We start from the raw sequence: 16,875 nt of genomic DNA on the forward strand, positions 1-16,875 counted from the left end.
AGCCACTTCACTGTGTGAAATAAAAATATTTACATACTAAACACAGTTGGTAGAATACATACATACATACAAACCAATAAATAAATAAATACATGCAGACGAAAACATAACCTTCTCGGACAACTTCATTGGTTGTCAAACTTTCGTTGGTGAAGGTGCATAATATACAAAAACATTGTATGAATGGTGGGAAGACATTGCATCTCGCCACTACTGAGATTTGAATGTGCCCCAGCAAAGTGACAATTTCACTAATAGCATAGCAAGATTAAAAACCTCCTGACCTTTTTAATGATTTTAATTGAGTTCATGATAAAATACTCACCTGTACAATCCTTCATCAATAGATTGTACTCCTATGAAAAATGCAAAGCTTGTTTAGATGGTCAAGCATTTAAACAGCAGTTTAAGAGACATTTTTATTCAGCTGTTGAGAAACAAAAATAGAAGATAACCGTCTGTATGACTTCTATTCATTAAAGATCATGTAAAGAAAAAAGCACAGTGCTTCAGTTTGATACAGTACAACAGTTTTCTTTTGCCCTACGAAGGTAAACGGATAGGTTTTAATGGCCTGCACCTGCTTCAAGGCTTTGTGGAGGAGTTTTATTCATGACAGATGACTGAATGTGTATACCAAACACAAACCTGGCCAAGAAGTTTTCAGGCCCCACTGAGCTTATCCAACAAACCTTATCCCTAAAGGAGACAAGAGTGAGCAGAAACAAAAGACATAACAAAAAAAAAAAAGAAAAACAGAATGGCTTTGATAATATGTCATATATGACAAATTAAATCACACATTTGAGATACCGCAGAGGGACTACAAGTAAAAGCATTTTAAATAGAGGAACACTAGGCAAAAAAAAAAGGTCTCAAATAACCAAAATAAGATGAATAAATAGACACCCAATCAACACAGAACGTCTACAAACATAAGGAATACAACCAAAATAGGGAAAGTAACACTAAGCCAGCAGGGAATGCAAAAACATAAACCTGGCCTATAAAACCACCACAAGAAGATATAAAGTAGTGAAACAGACATAAAAACAGTTCTCGTGATGAATGGAAAACCTGTTAAACATTGAATGCAAGGAACAAACAGTCTGGATGGTTTATGAGTCTTTGGTGTCTCTTTCAGTTTTGGCGGAGTTGTTTACATGTCTGTGCACAGCGGTTGTTATACAATCCTCATGATTCCACTAACTGATGTTTTCTGAAGGCTCAGGACACTTCAGGCAATTAAAACAAGTTAGAGATTTCACTTTTTTGAATCGGTAAATGGAAAAAAAATTTACAATTCTCTTGTTGTCAAATTTGTTGAGATGTCCCTGACATTCTTAAGATTCATATGGGTCTATTGTTATGAAATAGAAAATAAAACAGACAATATGACAGTAAAATGAAGTTGAATGGGTAGTTTTAAGTTTTAGATTGGGAGATTTCCTTTGGTATACTTTATAAAGGCTTGAAATAGACTTTTTTAGTATCGCCTATGCAATTCAGGTAAAATTACATAACATCTGCATTGTTATAAAAGATATGACTCAATAACGTGTATTCATCATATGAAGTCTGGCAGCTCAACAGACAAAAATTTGTAGATGCAATAACAACTATTATCCTTTGTTTTCCCCACGAAGAGAAACAATGCCACGTTAAAACAGCGCGGAAAAAACACCCAGTTGTTTGTCATCGCGAGAACCACATTTACAGAAGACTTTACGCTCATTGAGGTGCACTTAGTCGCGAATGAAAAACAGCATTCATCCACGAACAAAAGTCGTTTTCATTGCTCACTGCTCCGTCATTATGCGCATTAAGGCAGAAGCGTCGTGTTGACTGGAAGGAGCGCTCAATGCCCACAGCAAAAAAAAAATACTGCATGTTGTGAAGATAAAAATAATAATAGTGTGTCTTTGGTTTGTATGGCAACCATGAGAAGACAAACAATGAGCTGTGGTGTAAACAGGATTTCAGAGTACACGCTGCAACAGGAGCTCGAGGAGAATCACTTTAGACACTCCCTTCCTTAGATACAGTTTGTTTTACGTCACTTCTTTAGAGGAACAGGGAGTTTTTTCATTAGGAAGCGTCCAGGATCAGATACAATTACGCCTTTTTTTGTCCTTGCACATAAACGCAGGATTTTCAGAGGGGTGGGACCGGCTTGTGAATGTGTTTCATAACCACTCTGAATAGGGAGTTTCTTCATTTTCCACAGCTTCTTCCGCTTGTCACAGACTTATTCTACGTCTGCTTGACGCCCACATCCTCCAGTCACACACACCGCGAGCGTCTTCTGTTTGCTCCCTTAATCAGAGCCAGAGGCCACAGACAGAGAAGTGATCTCCACTTGAAGACTGAAGTAGTGTACGTTTCAGGAACGGAGAAGAGAAGAGCGATTGCATGTGGAGCCTTTCTTCCAATGTAACACACTGACCTAATTCACGCAGACAGAGGAAATTACAGAGTACGGCTTTTAAATAACAGTCCGCGGTCATCAAAACTTGTAGGAAAACAATCTATTGTTTGAATGCTTTTTATTTTACCCCTTTCATTGGAAACACAGTACAAAACACAATGCACAGGGTTATTCAAAAAGTCTCATTACTGTTACTCATTTTGCGTCCAGTCCAGAACTCATAAACAGGTGAATCAAAAAAAAAAAAAAAAACTGTTGTCAAAAGATATGAGAGTCACAAGGCCTAATGATAAAACTACACAAGCACTTTTGGTATAAATGTTTTTATGTTCACTTTTTATACTGTTGTGGTTATTGGTCCTGGCATGATGTACTTCAGTGCATCAATTGTTCTCCTGTCAATTAAAATCCCTTAAAATATATCGCGTGTGTAACAATTTCTTTTAGACTATAATCGTTTTAGCTTTGAAAACAGTCTTTATAATAATCAATGACGTTATCTTCTGTATGATTGAACAGCGTCCTCTGGCGTTCGCAATTGTACTAACAGCTTGGATCGTGTGCTCTATTTATCGTTATTCCAAGTCATTTGGTAAACTTAGAATTGATATTTGACAGTTATTTAACAGTACGGTATCCATAAGAACAGTGATTTGTATATAATGCCTTGAATTTAATTTATAACTTCATTGCTGCCATTATGTGCTTTAGTTGTTGGTCTATACTTTTTCACTATACCAATCACGTGATTTAAGGATAAAGATCCATTGAGATGTTCTTCTTAACCCTGGATGAAATGAAAAGCCAGTGGTTAAAGACAACAGAAATAAACAGGTTCAGACCTGCAGTATCTTTGACGTGGTCTGCTGCTCTTGGCGTGCATTGCTTATGACTCATAAAGGATGTGTGCTTTAGATAAACATAAAATTGTTGTTTGTTTCATTGCAGTACTTTAGAAAGTGTACTTAGGTGTATGGTATGTTATGGTATGGTATGATACCTTCCTGTGTACATCAAATAAAATGTTGCTGTACAAAGAAAGGCCATTTCTTGGTGCCTTTGAGTACTGAAAGGTAAAAGTTTTTTTTTTTCAAATTAATTCCATATATGTTCCTTGAGCATGATCAATTACAGCCAGATACACCACGTGGAGTTCATTTATACGAATGAACAGGTTTCATATCCCCTTTGAGTCTGCAAAGGTATTTTAAACAGTAATCTAAAAGTAATGTGACTTAGAAGACTTAAAAATACTGAGGTCAAAATGATTGGTCCTGCGATTTAGAAAAAAATAAGTCAAGATAAAACTGCAGGTTTACTGTCTTTCAAATCTTGACAACAAGTTGGAACATCTTTGATTTGTATATTACTTGCTTGGATGCTTTATGTTCAACAACATAGTAGTTGCACTTTCACTAATCACAGAATCATTAAATATCGAACATGATATTAAATTTCCTGTGCCAAAAGGTGGTAGTCACATGAGATTTACCATTTGAGAAACTGGCGTGGGAGCTGTGACTCAGATATTGGAAAGATATTCATTTTGGGACACACGGTGAGAAGTGTACCTTTTAACACTGTGACAATTTTATACACAAATATCTCAACTGTGCAGATATTGTGAAAACTAGAAGGATGTCGCATCTGCTGACACATAAGTATAAAGGTTAGTATTTTTTAACTCTAGAACACTAATGTATGGTGATTTTCACTCAGGCCATTATTGGCATGTAAGTGTGTGAATGCTGATTCTTCAAATTATTATTATTATTATTTTTACAAGTTTCGGCTCCTGCAGTTGAACCAATTTGAACCATTATCAAAATGTGCAGCTTTTCAAAGACATCCATGCTATCTTGTAACTTTTTAATATCTTCTCGGCTTTAAAAAAAAAATATTTTAACTTTTAACTCCCATGTAAACGGATGGGGATTTTCTTTTATTCTTCGGCCTATACCTCTTTAAAACCGTCACCAATTTAAAACATTCAACTTTTAAAACATCCGACTTTTTAAAAAGCTCTTTAAAACTTCTTCATATCTTTTAAACTTTTTAAAATGATTATTTCTTATCGTTGAAGTGGATGGGGAAATCCTCCAACTTTCAACCACTACAGGTGTGCGACACTTTCCAGCTCGAGACTTCATTAACTCTGCTTGCAACTTTAATGTTGGTTGGGGGTCTGTCTAACGAGGGAACGGGACGTTACATGGTATATTACATTTGAACTATGCTCCCCCCCTCCCGCCCCCATCTGAAACACGTGCCAGGTTATTACTTAACGTCAGACCATGTGGCTTTGAAATGCGCCGCTGGAGGCCGCCCTGCTGCTGTTTTTACCCTCACTGGTGACAGTTTGTTCGATAATCTGATATGTGTAACCTGGCTCTTGTGTACTAACACACACACACACACACACACACACACACACACACACACACACACACACACACACACACACACACACACACACACCAGCACAAGGGTCCTGGTTGGGGGGCGTTTCGGAACACGGCAGTGTTGTTTGAGGCGCACTGGAAGCATGCGTGCTGGTGCCTTGGGAAAGACTGACGACTTCTTTGACCAATAACCTGTTAATGTCGACAAAAAAGCATCCAATGAGCGAGCGGATCGCGGTGTGGAGGGCGGGCTTTAGCGGTGTCTCGGTCGAACAGGCTGGAGGAAAAGGCGGAGGTCAAACGCTTTGAAAAAACGTGAGGATCACTGCGACCGATACGCAACGTGACAAAGTAAGGCAATCGTTTCAAAACACGGTTATTAATGTTATGACGTGCATGTAAGTCGTCCTGTGGGCTGACAGTTGACGTAGTTTGATGCGTTGGAGCTGCAGTTATTTCGAGGGATAACAATAACATAACTGTGACTTTAACCTGCGCCTGGAGTACTCCGGTGCAGCAGGGGGCGCTGTTCGTATGGAACAACGCAGCCAGTGGGAGGAGGTTCACTCTAACGCTGCCAGTCGCGTGCTCGCAGAGGACTTGACAACCAGCCACTAAAGTTATGACCTTTGCAATCGAAACGCAGTCATTATTACATATCCAGAGCTTGTGCGCGTTCGAGCTTTGCAGGGTATTTATTTTGGCTTCCGGGTTGTTGATCTAACCTTGCTGCTGCCACTTCTTCGTGAGTTTGATCGCTTTCCTTTTCGGGGACTCTGTGTCACGGTCACAGCCGTCATGTTTCACTCGGTGCCCCGTCGTCCGATCTGCGACATCGGCGTCACAACGATGAGGCTCCAGCAGAGCAGCCGGTCCCTCCGGTGCACCGTGGAGGAGGGCAGAGGGAAGCTGGACCGGGTGCCCTGGCTGGGCAGGAGCATGGGCCTGCTGCTGTCCTGGCTGCAGAGGGCTGGCGTGGGAGCCGCCGAGGCCGCGGGCTCCGCTCCGAAGAGGAAAGGCTTGCTCTCGATCTTCGCGGACCACTGCAGCTTCGTGACCGGCCAGAGGCTCCGGCGGGCCTGCCAGATGGGCGAGCTTTATTCCAACCTGTACTCCGAGCGCACCAAAAGGACCCTGGTGGGGAGCATATGGCGCAGGTTCCAGAGCAAGCACTCCTCCAACGGGAAGCTCATCGCGGCCCTGGCTGGTGTCTTCATGTGGGACAACGAGAAGATCCAAGACGAGGAAATGAACAGGTTGGAGCATGCATTCTTTTTTTCAGTTTTGCAGGGTCTAACAAAGAAGTGTGACCACCTTTAGCTACCAAAATAGCATCAATTCTTTGGGTCAACATCCAGATAATTTTTTAAGCAATTCTACAGGAAAGTTGACATATATTGATCTGGTCTTTTTCATGTAATTGATTATGGAATGTTTCCGAATATATAATTTTGCAATCAAGACTCTGGGGGTATGTGATTGCTTTATGTTTGGGATTATTGTACATTTACATAGGAGTAAATCTAGACCCAAGCAGGTTTGCTTGTTCGTATTGCATGATGGAATTGTCGTTTTTCTGTTAAATCGTCATATTTTTACGCTTTGGGGTCAATTTTGCACTAACGTCTAACAAAAAAAGATGAAAGACACAAGATAAAATCTTCACAGTTAAGGTCATATTGACACCCCTCTGATTGTGTAGCATTTTCACTATTTGTGATTTTTATGTACAGTATAATGTTTCATCTTTCTGTCGCTGAGCTGTGCAGTGTAATAAACCGGTCTTGATATGTGCTATCCCTCTCAAAGGTGTGGACTTGAACTACAGGCACTGGAGAACGCGAAACACCTCAGCTCATCTTCGGGGGCCGCGTCAGGACAACGGGAACTTGGCTGGGAGGTTGTGGTAGATAAGAAAGACTTCAAAGTGTGGAAGCGGCCGATTGCCAACAGCCACCTTTATGAATACAGAGGTCAGTTTCCTGACATCTTTAACAGTGTGTTGACATAAAGCACATGTTGAAGTTGATTTATTTAAAGACTCTTGCCTTTGTTGTTCCACTTCTATTTTTCAGTCTTGGGCTCCTACAACGATGTCACACCAAGGCAGTTCTTCAACGTACAGGTACTTGAAACCTTTGTGTAATTTAGATTACATCACTTTTAATGACTGAGAAGATTATGTAAAACGTCTTCAGCTGTAGGTGAATTAGGAAAACCTCTACTATTCATTTCTTATCATGAAATTAGATTTGTGGCATTCTTTTCATCTCGGAAGTTTTACACTCCGAACCATCTATGAAGTACTATTGGTACTTTAACTGACGGTACAAGTGGTCCTTTACCTGTGATTAATTTGTTATGCGTGTTTGCTCTTTGATTGTGTGTCTGAAGTATTCAGCTTTGTTTACTGTTGTCATGTCTCAATGCCTGCCGTCCATGCCTCTGGTCTGCAGGCATGTGCCATTCCCACATGCCTGTAGACCAAAAGCAACTATGACCCTTGTGCTATTTTAAGTTGCATTTTTACTTTTACCCTAGTTGGACACAGAGTACAGGAAGAAGTGGGATTCTCTGGTCATCAAGCTTGAAGTGGTGGACAGAGATGCCTATACCGGCTCTGAAGTTGTGCATTGGGCAACACATTTCCCTGTGAGTTTGTCAACGGCGGTCGTGACTGAAGTGGGAAAAAGCATGTTGTCGACTTGTGTCCAAAGTGGCACTCAATTAATTTGTTACTCATCTTTTACTGTTGGGTGAATAGTATGGGGGGAAATTGATGCATTACAGGCTCACATTGATGTAATTAACATTTTTATCTTCAGCGTTGAAACAAAGTATACTTTTCCTGGTTATTTTGTTACAAAACTGTCGGGTGGTTGTTTTTTCAAATTTTTTTATGGCAGAATGAAATGCCAACTATTGACTATGCAATTAACTATCATACAGTTAAAGAACTATTACTTGATTAAAATTTATCAAAAAAACCCAACCTTTGAGCCAAGTTTTGAGAAAATGTCAGTTGTTGATTGTTGTTTAATCTTCCTTCACAGTATCCCATGTATTCAAGAGATTATGTGTATGTCCGTCGCTATGACGTCGATGTCAACAGCAACCTGATGATTTTGATATCCAAGTATGTCCGCAAGAAATTCTTTCTATTTTTTGAATCAACTACAATTGGAGCTTTTGGTGCATGGTCTATAACTTGTTTTCTGTCTTTGGAATCATGTCCTGTAGAGCTGTGCAGCATCCCCGAGCCCCAGAGACTCAGGAGTTTGTAAGAGTCCATTCGTACCAGTCAAAGATGGTTATTCGTCCACACAAGTCCTTTGATGAGGTTTGTGATCGACGTGACGCTGCTCAGGTTATCCAACATTCTGCACATCGCAGACACTGACGTCGGTGTCTTTCACTTCTTCACAGAACGGATTTGATTACATGCTCGTCTACAGTGACGACCCTCAAACCGTTTTTCCACGATACTGCGTGAGCTGGATGGTGTCAAGTGGTGAGCTTGTTATTGGTTGGAACTTGTCGAGACTTAAGTGTTGTACTTGTTTTCATATTTCCTTCTCTATTATTGAGTAGTGGAAACCATCATATCCTCACTCTTAAAGCTAAATGAGTGCGTCGTAAAAAGAACACAAAATGTTCCACTCCCCCCCCCCCCCCCAAGTGATTAATTAAAACTGCAATGATCATCAGAGTGAAAATAGATGTATAAATGTTAAAGAAATCCTCTGAATCTGTGAGTTTTCAAATCAACCAACTCATCTCCTGTTTACTGAGACACTCCCCAGTTTCCTTTGTCTCTTTATTTGGTAGAATAATATACATTTACAGAACTGCAGGCACATCTGATGAAGTTTATTTCCACGAGAGGTTGTGATTATCTGTCCATATAGCTCCTGTACTGCTTTATCCAGTGCAGAATTGCAGAGTTCTGGAGCTGAGCTCAGCCAACACAGGGCAAACACAGATGGATGCAACCAAATAATCTGTGGGAGGAAACAAGAGTACCTGGAAAAAATACCCTCAGGGAGAACATGCAACATGGCAATAATTATTCCAATTCAGAATTTTAGAAATGCTTTGAAACCATTTAAATGATATTTTTTGTGTTATATTAAATACATTATCTGAGATGCATATGTTTAGATTTTTGTGCATTTTATATGATTTTTTAAATTTTTTTTAAGGATTCTGATTATGACAAGACTCTCCTTTCTTGTACTTCTCAGGTATGCCGGACTTTCTGGACAAGCTACATACTGCTGCCTTGCGGGCCAAAAACCTGGAAGTAGGAATTCACGACTACGTTGGAGTCATTAAGTCGAGCGACTCCAACCGGCAGGCCGGTCAGGAGCGGCACACCGGAGAAAACACACACACAGGCAGTTCTGGGCAGATCTATGCTTAGGCGGGGTGTTATTTAGACCAGGGGTTTGTTTTGCTGTGTTTTCATTGCACTCGAGTCCAAATCAAACCCTCCAACTTCATGGGTACCTTACGATACATCAGTTGAAGATTGCAATTTGCATAACAAAATGGATTTACATACACGGATGTGCTTCTACTGGGCTGTGAGGTGAGACGTGACAAGGAAAAAAAAATGAATGGACTGAATTGTTGACAGTGTTGCTATTCTCTGGAGAAAGTGTTGCTTTGGACGTGGTCACGCAGACTGCTGGTCCCTGCACTAGTTCTGCTCTCCCAGCTGATGCCATAGGACATTTTCGCTCTTATCGGCGATGATGTACTCGCTGACTCCGAGCCAATTTTTCCGAATTGTAGAAAAATGCTTCTGCCAAAGCACAGTTTCTCTCATTTTATCCTCCTCTGGCTCGTCTTCCAGTGATTTAACAAAACTTTAAAGCTATCTTCAGACCGTCAGCAGCGGTGCGAGTGTGCGCGCAAGTGAATTCGTGCTGCATTTGACATTGAGCGGCAAGTGTGACAAGCTGAGCTGTAAACTGTTGGCCAAATCAACAGTATGCACTGTTCATCACATGTGATGATCTGACGCCCGTCCAAGGGTCACATTAACAGGTGTTTCTTCACGTGATGGATTTAGTGTCGTCCTGTTTGCCTGCTACATCAGTGAATTACGTGACAGGACATGGCAGGTTATAAAGCAAAGCAGCAGTATGACTGGAGGAATTGTCCATATAATTGAACAAGAACTAACTAGGGCTTATAATCCTTTTTTTTTTTTTTTATTTAAGATTTATCCTTGGTTTAAGTGTCAGGAACTTGAGGTTTCAGACTGTCCATCTCACCGTGCCTCTGTGAGTGTTGAAAGCTGCCAGCCTTGTGAAGACAAACCAGTCCTTCAGCATTTGGGGCAAAGTGTCTTATAACAACCACGTATTTCCTCACATGCAACGATACTCTTGTGCTTCTAGCCAGGCAATCACACAGACACACACATTTAACTGACAGTGCTCTTTAAAAAAAAAATTGTATCGTAGTGTTTTTGTGCCACATTCATGATTTGTTTTCCTTCTGTTTGAGTTCAAGTCAACTGTCTCATTTCATCTCTGAATTGATCTTTGGAGTTCGGTGTTCATAGGTATAATTTGCACTCTTGGGAGTTTTGGGGATTTGCATTATATTTGTGTTACTGTAGGTCATGTACATTAATGAAACCATCCCCTGACTACTGAAAGCGTCTGTTATTACTTTTAAGCAACCTCCCTAATGTGTGTTTTTTTTTTCCATCCTCAAATTGTTATTTCTACAGTTCTTGTTAACGTTAATCTGAAACTCCATAGAATCTGTCCTTTCACGTCTCCCGTGTAGCATTTGTAATTTACTATATATGCAGGGGGTGTTTTGAATGTAAAGCACCACGTGCTGCGGAATCAAACATCGCCTAATGAAGTACACTGTTTACAGCCTGACAGACTGGCACTAGTTACCCTAAAATCTGTTTTAAAAAAAACCAAACCCCAATACATTTCATCTTTCACCTAAATTTTTCATGTCTGTGGATGATCCACCCAAGTGGTTCAGCTGCCTCGGAGTCAATGACGCTGGGTTCTGCTTTTGTGAAGGAGCTCCCGCCATTATGTACGTCTTTACTGTGTCCAAAAAATAATGTATAATCCTCTCCTGTTAAAATATTTCCTACTGTTTCATTAAATACAGGGCAATGTACGATATAAAATGTTAAAAGGAAGCTGTGAGGGGGGGGGAAATGCTTGACGACAACTGACACTGTCGAGATAAAATTACCCCAGTTTAACATTAGACAATGTTTGCCGACGTGAAGTTTTTTGTGCGAATGTTAACATTTTACTGCTCTGTCACGTATAGACGACCTGTGTGCCATTTGCAAGTAGTCCAAAAGAGTTGTCACATACTGGTTTGTTTTCTTTCTGCAGGCAGTGTAATATTTGTTGTGAATTACTTTTAAGAGATGAATAAGATTGTGTGAATATGAGCTGGTTCACTTGTAATCTGTATGATTTAATAAAAGAGTGACTAATGGAATCAAATAACGGCGTCTTTACTTGCGTTGTGCCGAGTTTTCCCGTTGATTTAGAGCACCGCTGGTTGTTGGCCGGGGGAAGAAGCTGATTAGCATTGTGTTCAGAAGCAGCGGCTTTAGTCCAGTGACGGTCTAATGAGATGATCTGCAACCCCGACGTTTAATTGTCTGGGCGAGAGGTCGCTGGGCAATCTGCTGCAAAGCACCACTGAGCACAGCCACGTGGAACAAGAATACCCGCCGTCACTCAAATTCATGAGACGTACTATCTATGTAATGCACTACAATAAAATGTATTTTCCAGCATGTGCCAATATTTTACCATTGTGAAAAAAGAAAAACTCCCGTCTCTTGTTTATAGGTGAATGTAGGTTGATTGTAGCTCCACAAAATGCAGTCGGTTGCGACTCAAAATAAGACTTGAATGGAAAAATAAATGTTTTCCATAATTTGAAGTGACTGAGGAAGGAAGTTTATATGGTTTTGATGTCTTGCACATAAACATATGTCTCTTTTTTTTTAATAAATTCTATATACAGTTCAAACCCTGGGTCATAGGCCACTCAGGCCAATCTGAGCCGACTACAACTGAAGGCCAGGTAAAGACTAAACCAGTCTATTGCAAGAAAAAACATTCATCAACGTCTTTGGCAATTTAAAAACGCCTTTCAACTTCAAATGCATGTTCTTGGATTGTGGAACATCCTGGGAAAACCCACACACACACAGAGCAACCCTGGCTCCAACCAATTATGCTAGTAGACAATGAAACTGCACTCTTAATTACATTGCATCCATATACGTACATATACTGTATATATGAACTCCAATATTGTGTATGACACTAATGTAATAATGGACAAAATTCGTCCCCATCCAATGTAAATGAGAATGCAGTTTCTTTGTATATGAACTTTTTAACTTTTTTTCAGCAATAACTTTACAAAACGGTTAACTTTTCAATGCATATTATTGTAATGACAGAAAAACGTTATTACATTAGTCAACATTAATTTTATGTTATTTTTCTAGAAGCAAGTCATATTCAGACTCTACAAAAAAAACTAAAACAATTGTAACCATTTGTACATTATCTTAATGTTTTTTTCTGGTCATATCTTAAATATAAAAGGTCTGAGTTGAATCTAAAAAGGAGAAAGTCAGTTGACTGAAAGTAAACCTGGCAGCAGAGATGGCACAGCAGATTTACAGCAACAGAGCAGTCATTCATTGACTTGTTTTAATGCAAACTACAAAGATGTCATCTTCAATTATAGGCACGATCAATAGAAATGTCCTTCAACTTGATGATACTTTTTAAACATGCACACATTCAATGCATACCGCTTTTCATTTATAACTCATACTTGAGTCAGTATTTCTCCACCTCATAATATCCGCATGACCACTTATTTTCAACACATTCAATCATTGTCTGTGGGTTGCAGATGAATGGGTCAAGTTATGTGAATAAATTCTGAGAATATTGCACCATATCAGAATCCTAGTAATAAGTAAACTTCGCCTTATGATGATTGTAAACAAGGTTGACAGTATTAAAGAAGCTTGTGGATTTAGTTTGCTGGGGTTTTCCTAATATTGCACATCCAGCTGTGGTTTCGCTCTGAACCGTGTGCCAGTTTATCAGCGCCGTTCACTCAGCCTTCCTTTTAACTCAGCCTTCTTCATTTCACGATTCCCCAGTCTGCCTCCTCGAATTTATTTCACCTACAACACTTTGACATGCTGGACAAAGGAGGCTGCAAACGATAAAATCAATGATGTCCTGGCTTATTTCCATAATGGCTAAATCGGTTGTCAGCTCACTGTGCCGGTCTCGGTGGCGCCCGGCCTCAGTGTCACGGCGTACCCACAAATTTTGAGTAAAACAGTCAGTGTTTATGTTCTCACTGACACCACTGCTTTGATAAGTGTGACTGCAATGATAAATGTAACAAGTTTTTGTTCGATACAGTTGAGGATTTATGAGAAGCACGCCACTTCATTATTGGTGGGAGTGGCAGTTTGATGAAGGTTGAATAAATTGCGATACCATTTTGAATATTTGTGTGTGTGGAATATAATGAAGGCAAGGTTACCTTTCATGAAAGGTTCATTTTCTGAGGTGAAGTTAAATGCCATAAAAGTTGGAATACATATTGCAGGAGAATAAAGATCATTGGTTGAAGACATGGCTACGGTTGTGTTTGGTCACCAGGACATTGGAAGAAAAGATTTCATAGTGTGTATTTTCATGAAATACTTTATTCACCCCCCACACACACAAAAAATTTATCACAAAGAAATGAGGAGTCTTGTTTTCGCATTTAGGATTTATTGTGCACTTGACTGATCAGACAACACCGACTGAATTAAAAAGTCATAATTTCATCAGAACATAACTTGACCCCTGAAACACGCTGTCTTGTATGTTTAAAGTGCTCTGCAGTGTCCCACTGTTTGATTTACAGGTCCGTGATGCATCTGCTGTCCTAACAGACGACACATTTTCTTCAATATGTCACCTCTAGTTAGGTTATTGGACGCGCGGTTAAAAGCAACCAGGCACTTAGTGTAATTGGTCGTCCCCACAAATCTGTCATATTTTGATCATCAAGCTTTGAGAAAACGACAGCTTTATCTACACAGATCAAATGACATAAACAGACCCACTCTTTTTTTTAATAGTGAACACTTGAATAAAACCACCTCCATAAAAGCACACAGAAGGTTTAGATTGTATTTATTGATCATTGTCCGACATCTTAAGAGTACATCTTGAGTTGAAATCAATGAAAAGAAATTTCAAGAAACTCTCACACAGTATTCAAATTAATGTTTGGGGCAGTAAATATGAAAATACTTCGACATTAAAAAGAAAAAAATAACAATCATGATTACTATTCAAATAAGACCGCAAAGTCCAAAACTGATACATCTTTTTAATGTCATAAGGAAAAACCTCAAGTGTTGAAAAGAGACAGCAGATAGTGCTCGCAAGCCTCCAAGGTGCTTGGCACAACCATGGACAGAAGACGCACTGCATGGTTAGATCAAGCACAATGGGGTCCTGGGCAAAACACTCCACAGATTGTACCGGTCCAATGCAAAATGATGCAGACATAGTTCATGTGTAAGTGTTAAGTAAGGCGGATTGAAGACAACATGCATTTTCCTCATTCATCAAACATAATCAACTCATTCTTTATTAGTGCCGATGGCAAAGCTGAAAGAAGTAGTGAGTTATCGCAGCGTTTTCTCAGTTTTTTTTGCTGAAGGTCAGCCCCCCCCCCCTCCCCCGTCGTTTGGATGCATCCGCAAAATCGGATAAAGTCCTAAAAGATATGGTGGACAAGATCTGGGTTGGTCGTTTAAAAGACGTGAACCATTGGTAACACAGTGCAGGTTAAAAAAAACCAAATAAATCTGCAGAATACAAGGAAAAAAAAAAAGTATTAGTCATAGGTCATGGCTCACTGCGGCTAAAGAGGCTACACCCTTACTGCGCACAAACTGCGACAAACCCCACCCTCTCGCCCTTCACGCCCAACTCTGAGCGACGTGGGGGGAAAAAAAAATCAACCTGAAATATCTATTTTACAATGGAAATGTTCAAATATTTAACATTTTCAAGAAAGCAACATCTGTAGTTGGCCCAAGAAATGAAATTTGGGTTTAATTAAATTGGTTTCACAATCGGTCTGCTGGGCATTCTCCTGGTGATCAATGGAAACAGAGTTAGACAATTCATTGGTCATCTTGTTAGGAACTGCTGCATCTCATAGAGTCCAATCCCTGAAATTTAGCCAATAATTGACTATAAATGAGCCGTGGTGGGCAGAGATACCAATGACCCCAAGAACTACAGTAAAAGCTTGTTTTTTTTAACTGAGTTCCATTTGAGGGCATTTGTCTATTCCCCTGACTAAAACCAACCGTTTGTGACATTTCAGCCCTAACCATGTTAACGGTCACTGAGTGCAATGTCAAGAGACGTGATACCATCAGGCTAAGAGAGCCGCTTCTCCTCGAGGACGGACAATCTTGTTACTTTCTCTTGTGTCTCTTTCAGCTCCCCGGGGGACATCTTACCAAAATGAGAGAGTATGGTATGATAACCAAATTAGAGCTCAGGCAACCAGACCACTTTGTGAGATGAAACGATGCCGTGATGCATATTTATGCACCGGAGTGAAACCAAGCATCTGGTGTGACCAAATGGTATGAAAATGGATGTCCGTTCGGTGAAGACGGTCGGTGGTGGCGGTGAAACAAGACGACCGTTTTACAGAACAACGAGGATGTTTTTCGATGGGATGCGGTGTTGCGGGGGGTTGGATGGCGGGATGGTTTTTAATGCACAGATGATTGTGATGCTCTATGGCGCTTTCTTACCCGGTTTTTGGTGATATGTCTTCCGTCCAAATAACAGCATGGCGTTTCATACTCAAGATCACTCAGCAGTCCTTCATGGATTTTGAGTGAAATTTCAAATAGAACTGAAGAAAGTTATGATATAAAGCAAAAAACAATCACATCAAATGTTCTTCTTTACCAAAGGTCACGGAGACCGACCAACTAAATTAACAACGAAAGACTACAAAATTCAAAGAGTTACTCTTAACACTCAAAATTCTCCTGCCAACTTCCCGTTGTTTTCTTTGAAAAGGTACCTCTATGCAGGTGGTCTTTCCAAAGGAACCCACCTTTTTTCCCCTCCGCTGGCGCCGAAGTCGATGTGAGGTGCCGGCGGTAGAGTGGCGTCGGAGACGACTGGGCGCCTCGCAGCTGAGTCTTGGGGGGTCTTCTAGCCAGCTCTACTGGAGGCGGACTGTCCTGACTGCGTCCTCAGCACCCTTCAAGTCCCCATCTACCGCCCCTCCTTCAAGCTAGGAGGGGTTGGTGATGTTCTCTTGGGATAGGTGCACTGGCAAGGAGGACTTGGTCAGGCTGGGATTGGATGTGGGTTGGGGAGTTTGGGGGGGCCGCTTGGGTTCCGCATTTCATAAATATTAATACAGAGTCCTCCCTCTCCAAATGGGTAGATTCTTTAATTTTGTTAGAGGGGGAAGTGCTTTATTCACTTAATGGCTTTTATTAGTGCTCAGTCTTCAACTCTTTCATTAGCTAAAGTGCTGCTATAATTTACAGGGTAAAAGGGGGTGGGGAAGAGGCGGTGTCTGAGGAGGGTCGATCTTGCTGTTACTGCTGGACAGACAGGCATTACCTTCAACCACTGCAGCTTTTAGTAAAAAGCGGCTATTTACTTTAAAGGAACTGTACCATGTACGCTCCTGAGAGCGTCCTTATTCCACCATTAAAAGTGTTGCAGGTGTCGTGAGCTTGTGTTTTACATTAGTTGTTTGGCTATTCATTGAATCAACTCTTCATACAAGCCTAAATTGTTTCATCCACTGACATTCCGAGTCAAACACAATGTGACCGCTGTGTTAACGATAATTCTGACAATGACCTGGCTATGTATTAAAGACACACACATCGATAGTGTCCGTGAAACATGTTTTTAACCAAGACCACATTTCTTATAC

At 40.5% G+C, this 16,875-nt stretch overlaps 1 protein-coding gene across 2 annotated transcripts; it reads left to right on the top strand.

Moving 5' to 3' along the window:
• The first annotated feature begins 5,099 nt into the window (after positions 1–5,099).
• Positions 5,100–11,336, top strand: stard7 (StAR related lipid transfer domain containing 7). Of its 2 annotated transcripts, XM_080510020.1 has the most exons (9): positions 5,100–5,181; positions 5,624–6,086; positions 6,640–6,803; positions 6,906–6,955; positions 7,372–7,482; positions 7,884–7,966; positions 8,071–8,170; positions 8,257–8,341; positions 9,075–11,336. In XM_080510020.1, exons 2-9 carry the CDS (start codon positions 5,629–5,631, stop codon positions 9,251–9,253), a joined length of 1,230 nt encoding a protein of 409 aa, XP_080366146.1. In that variant the 5' UTR covers positions 5,100–5,181; positions 5,624–5,628; the 3' UTR covers positions 9,254–11,336. The 2 variants fall into 2 exon arrangements, with proteins under 2 accessions (XP_080366146.1, XP_080366147.1); XM_080510021.1 differs by lacking the exon at positions 5,100–5,181 and having other exon boundaries at positions 5,277–6,086.
• Positions 11,337–16,875: the final 5,539 nt, after the last annotated feature.

Source organism: Blennius ocellaris (genome assembly GCF_963422515.1).
Source record: "Blennius ocellaris genome assembly, chromosome: 15".
NCBI classification, from domain to species: domain Eukaryota; kingdom Metazoa; phylum Chordata; class Actinopteri; order Blenniiformes; family Blenniidae; genus Blennius; species Blennius ocellaris.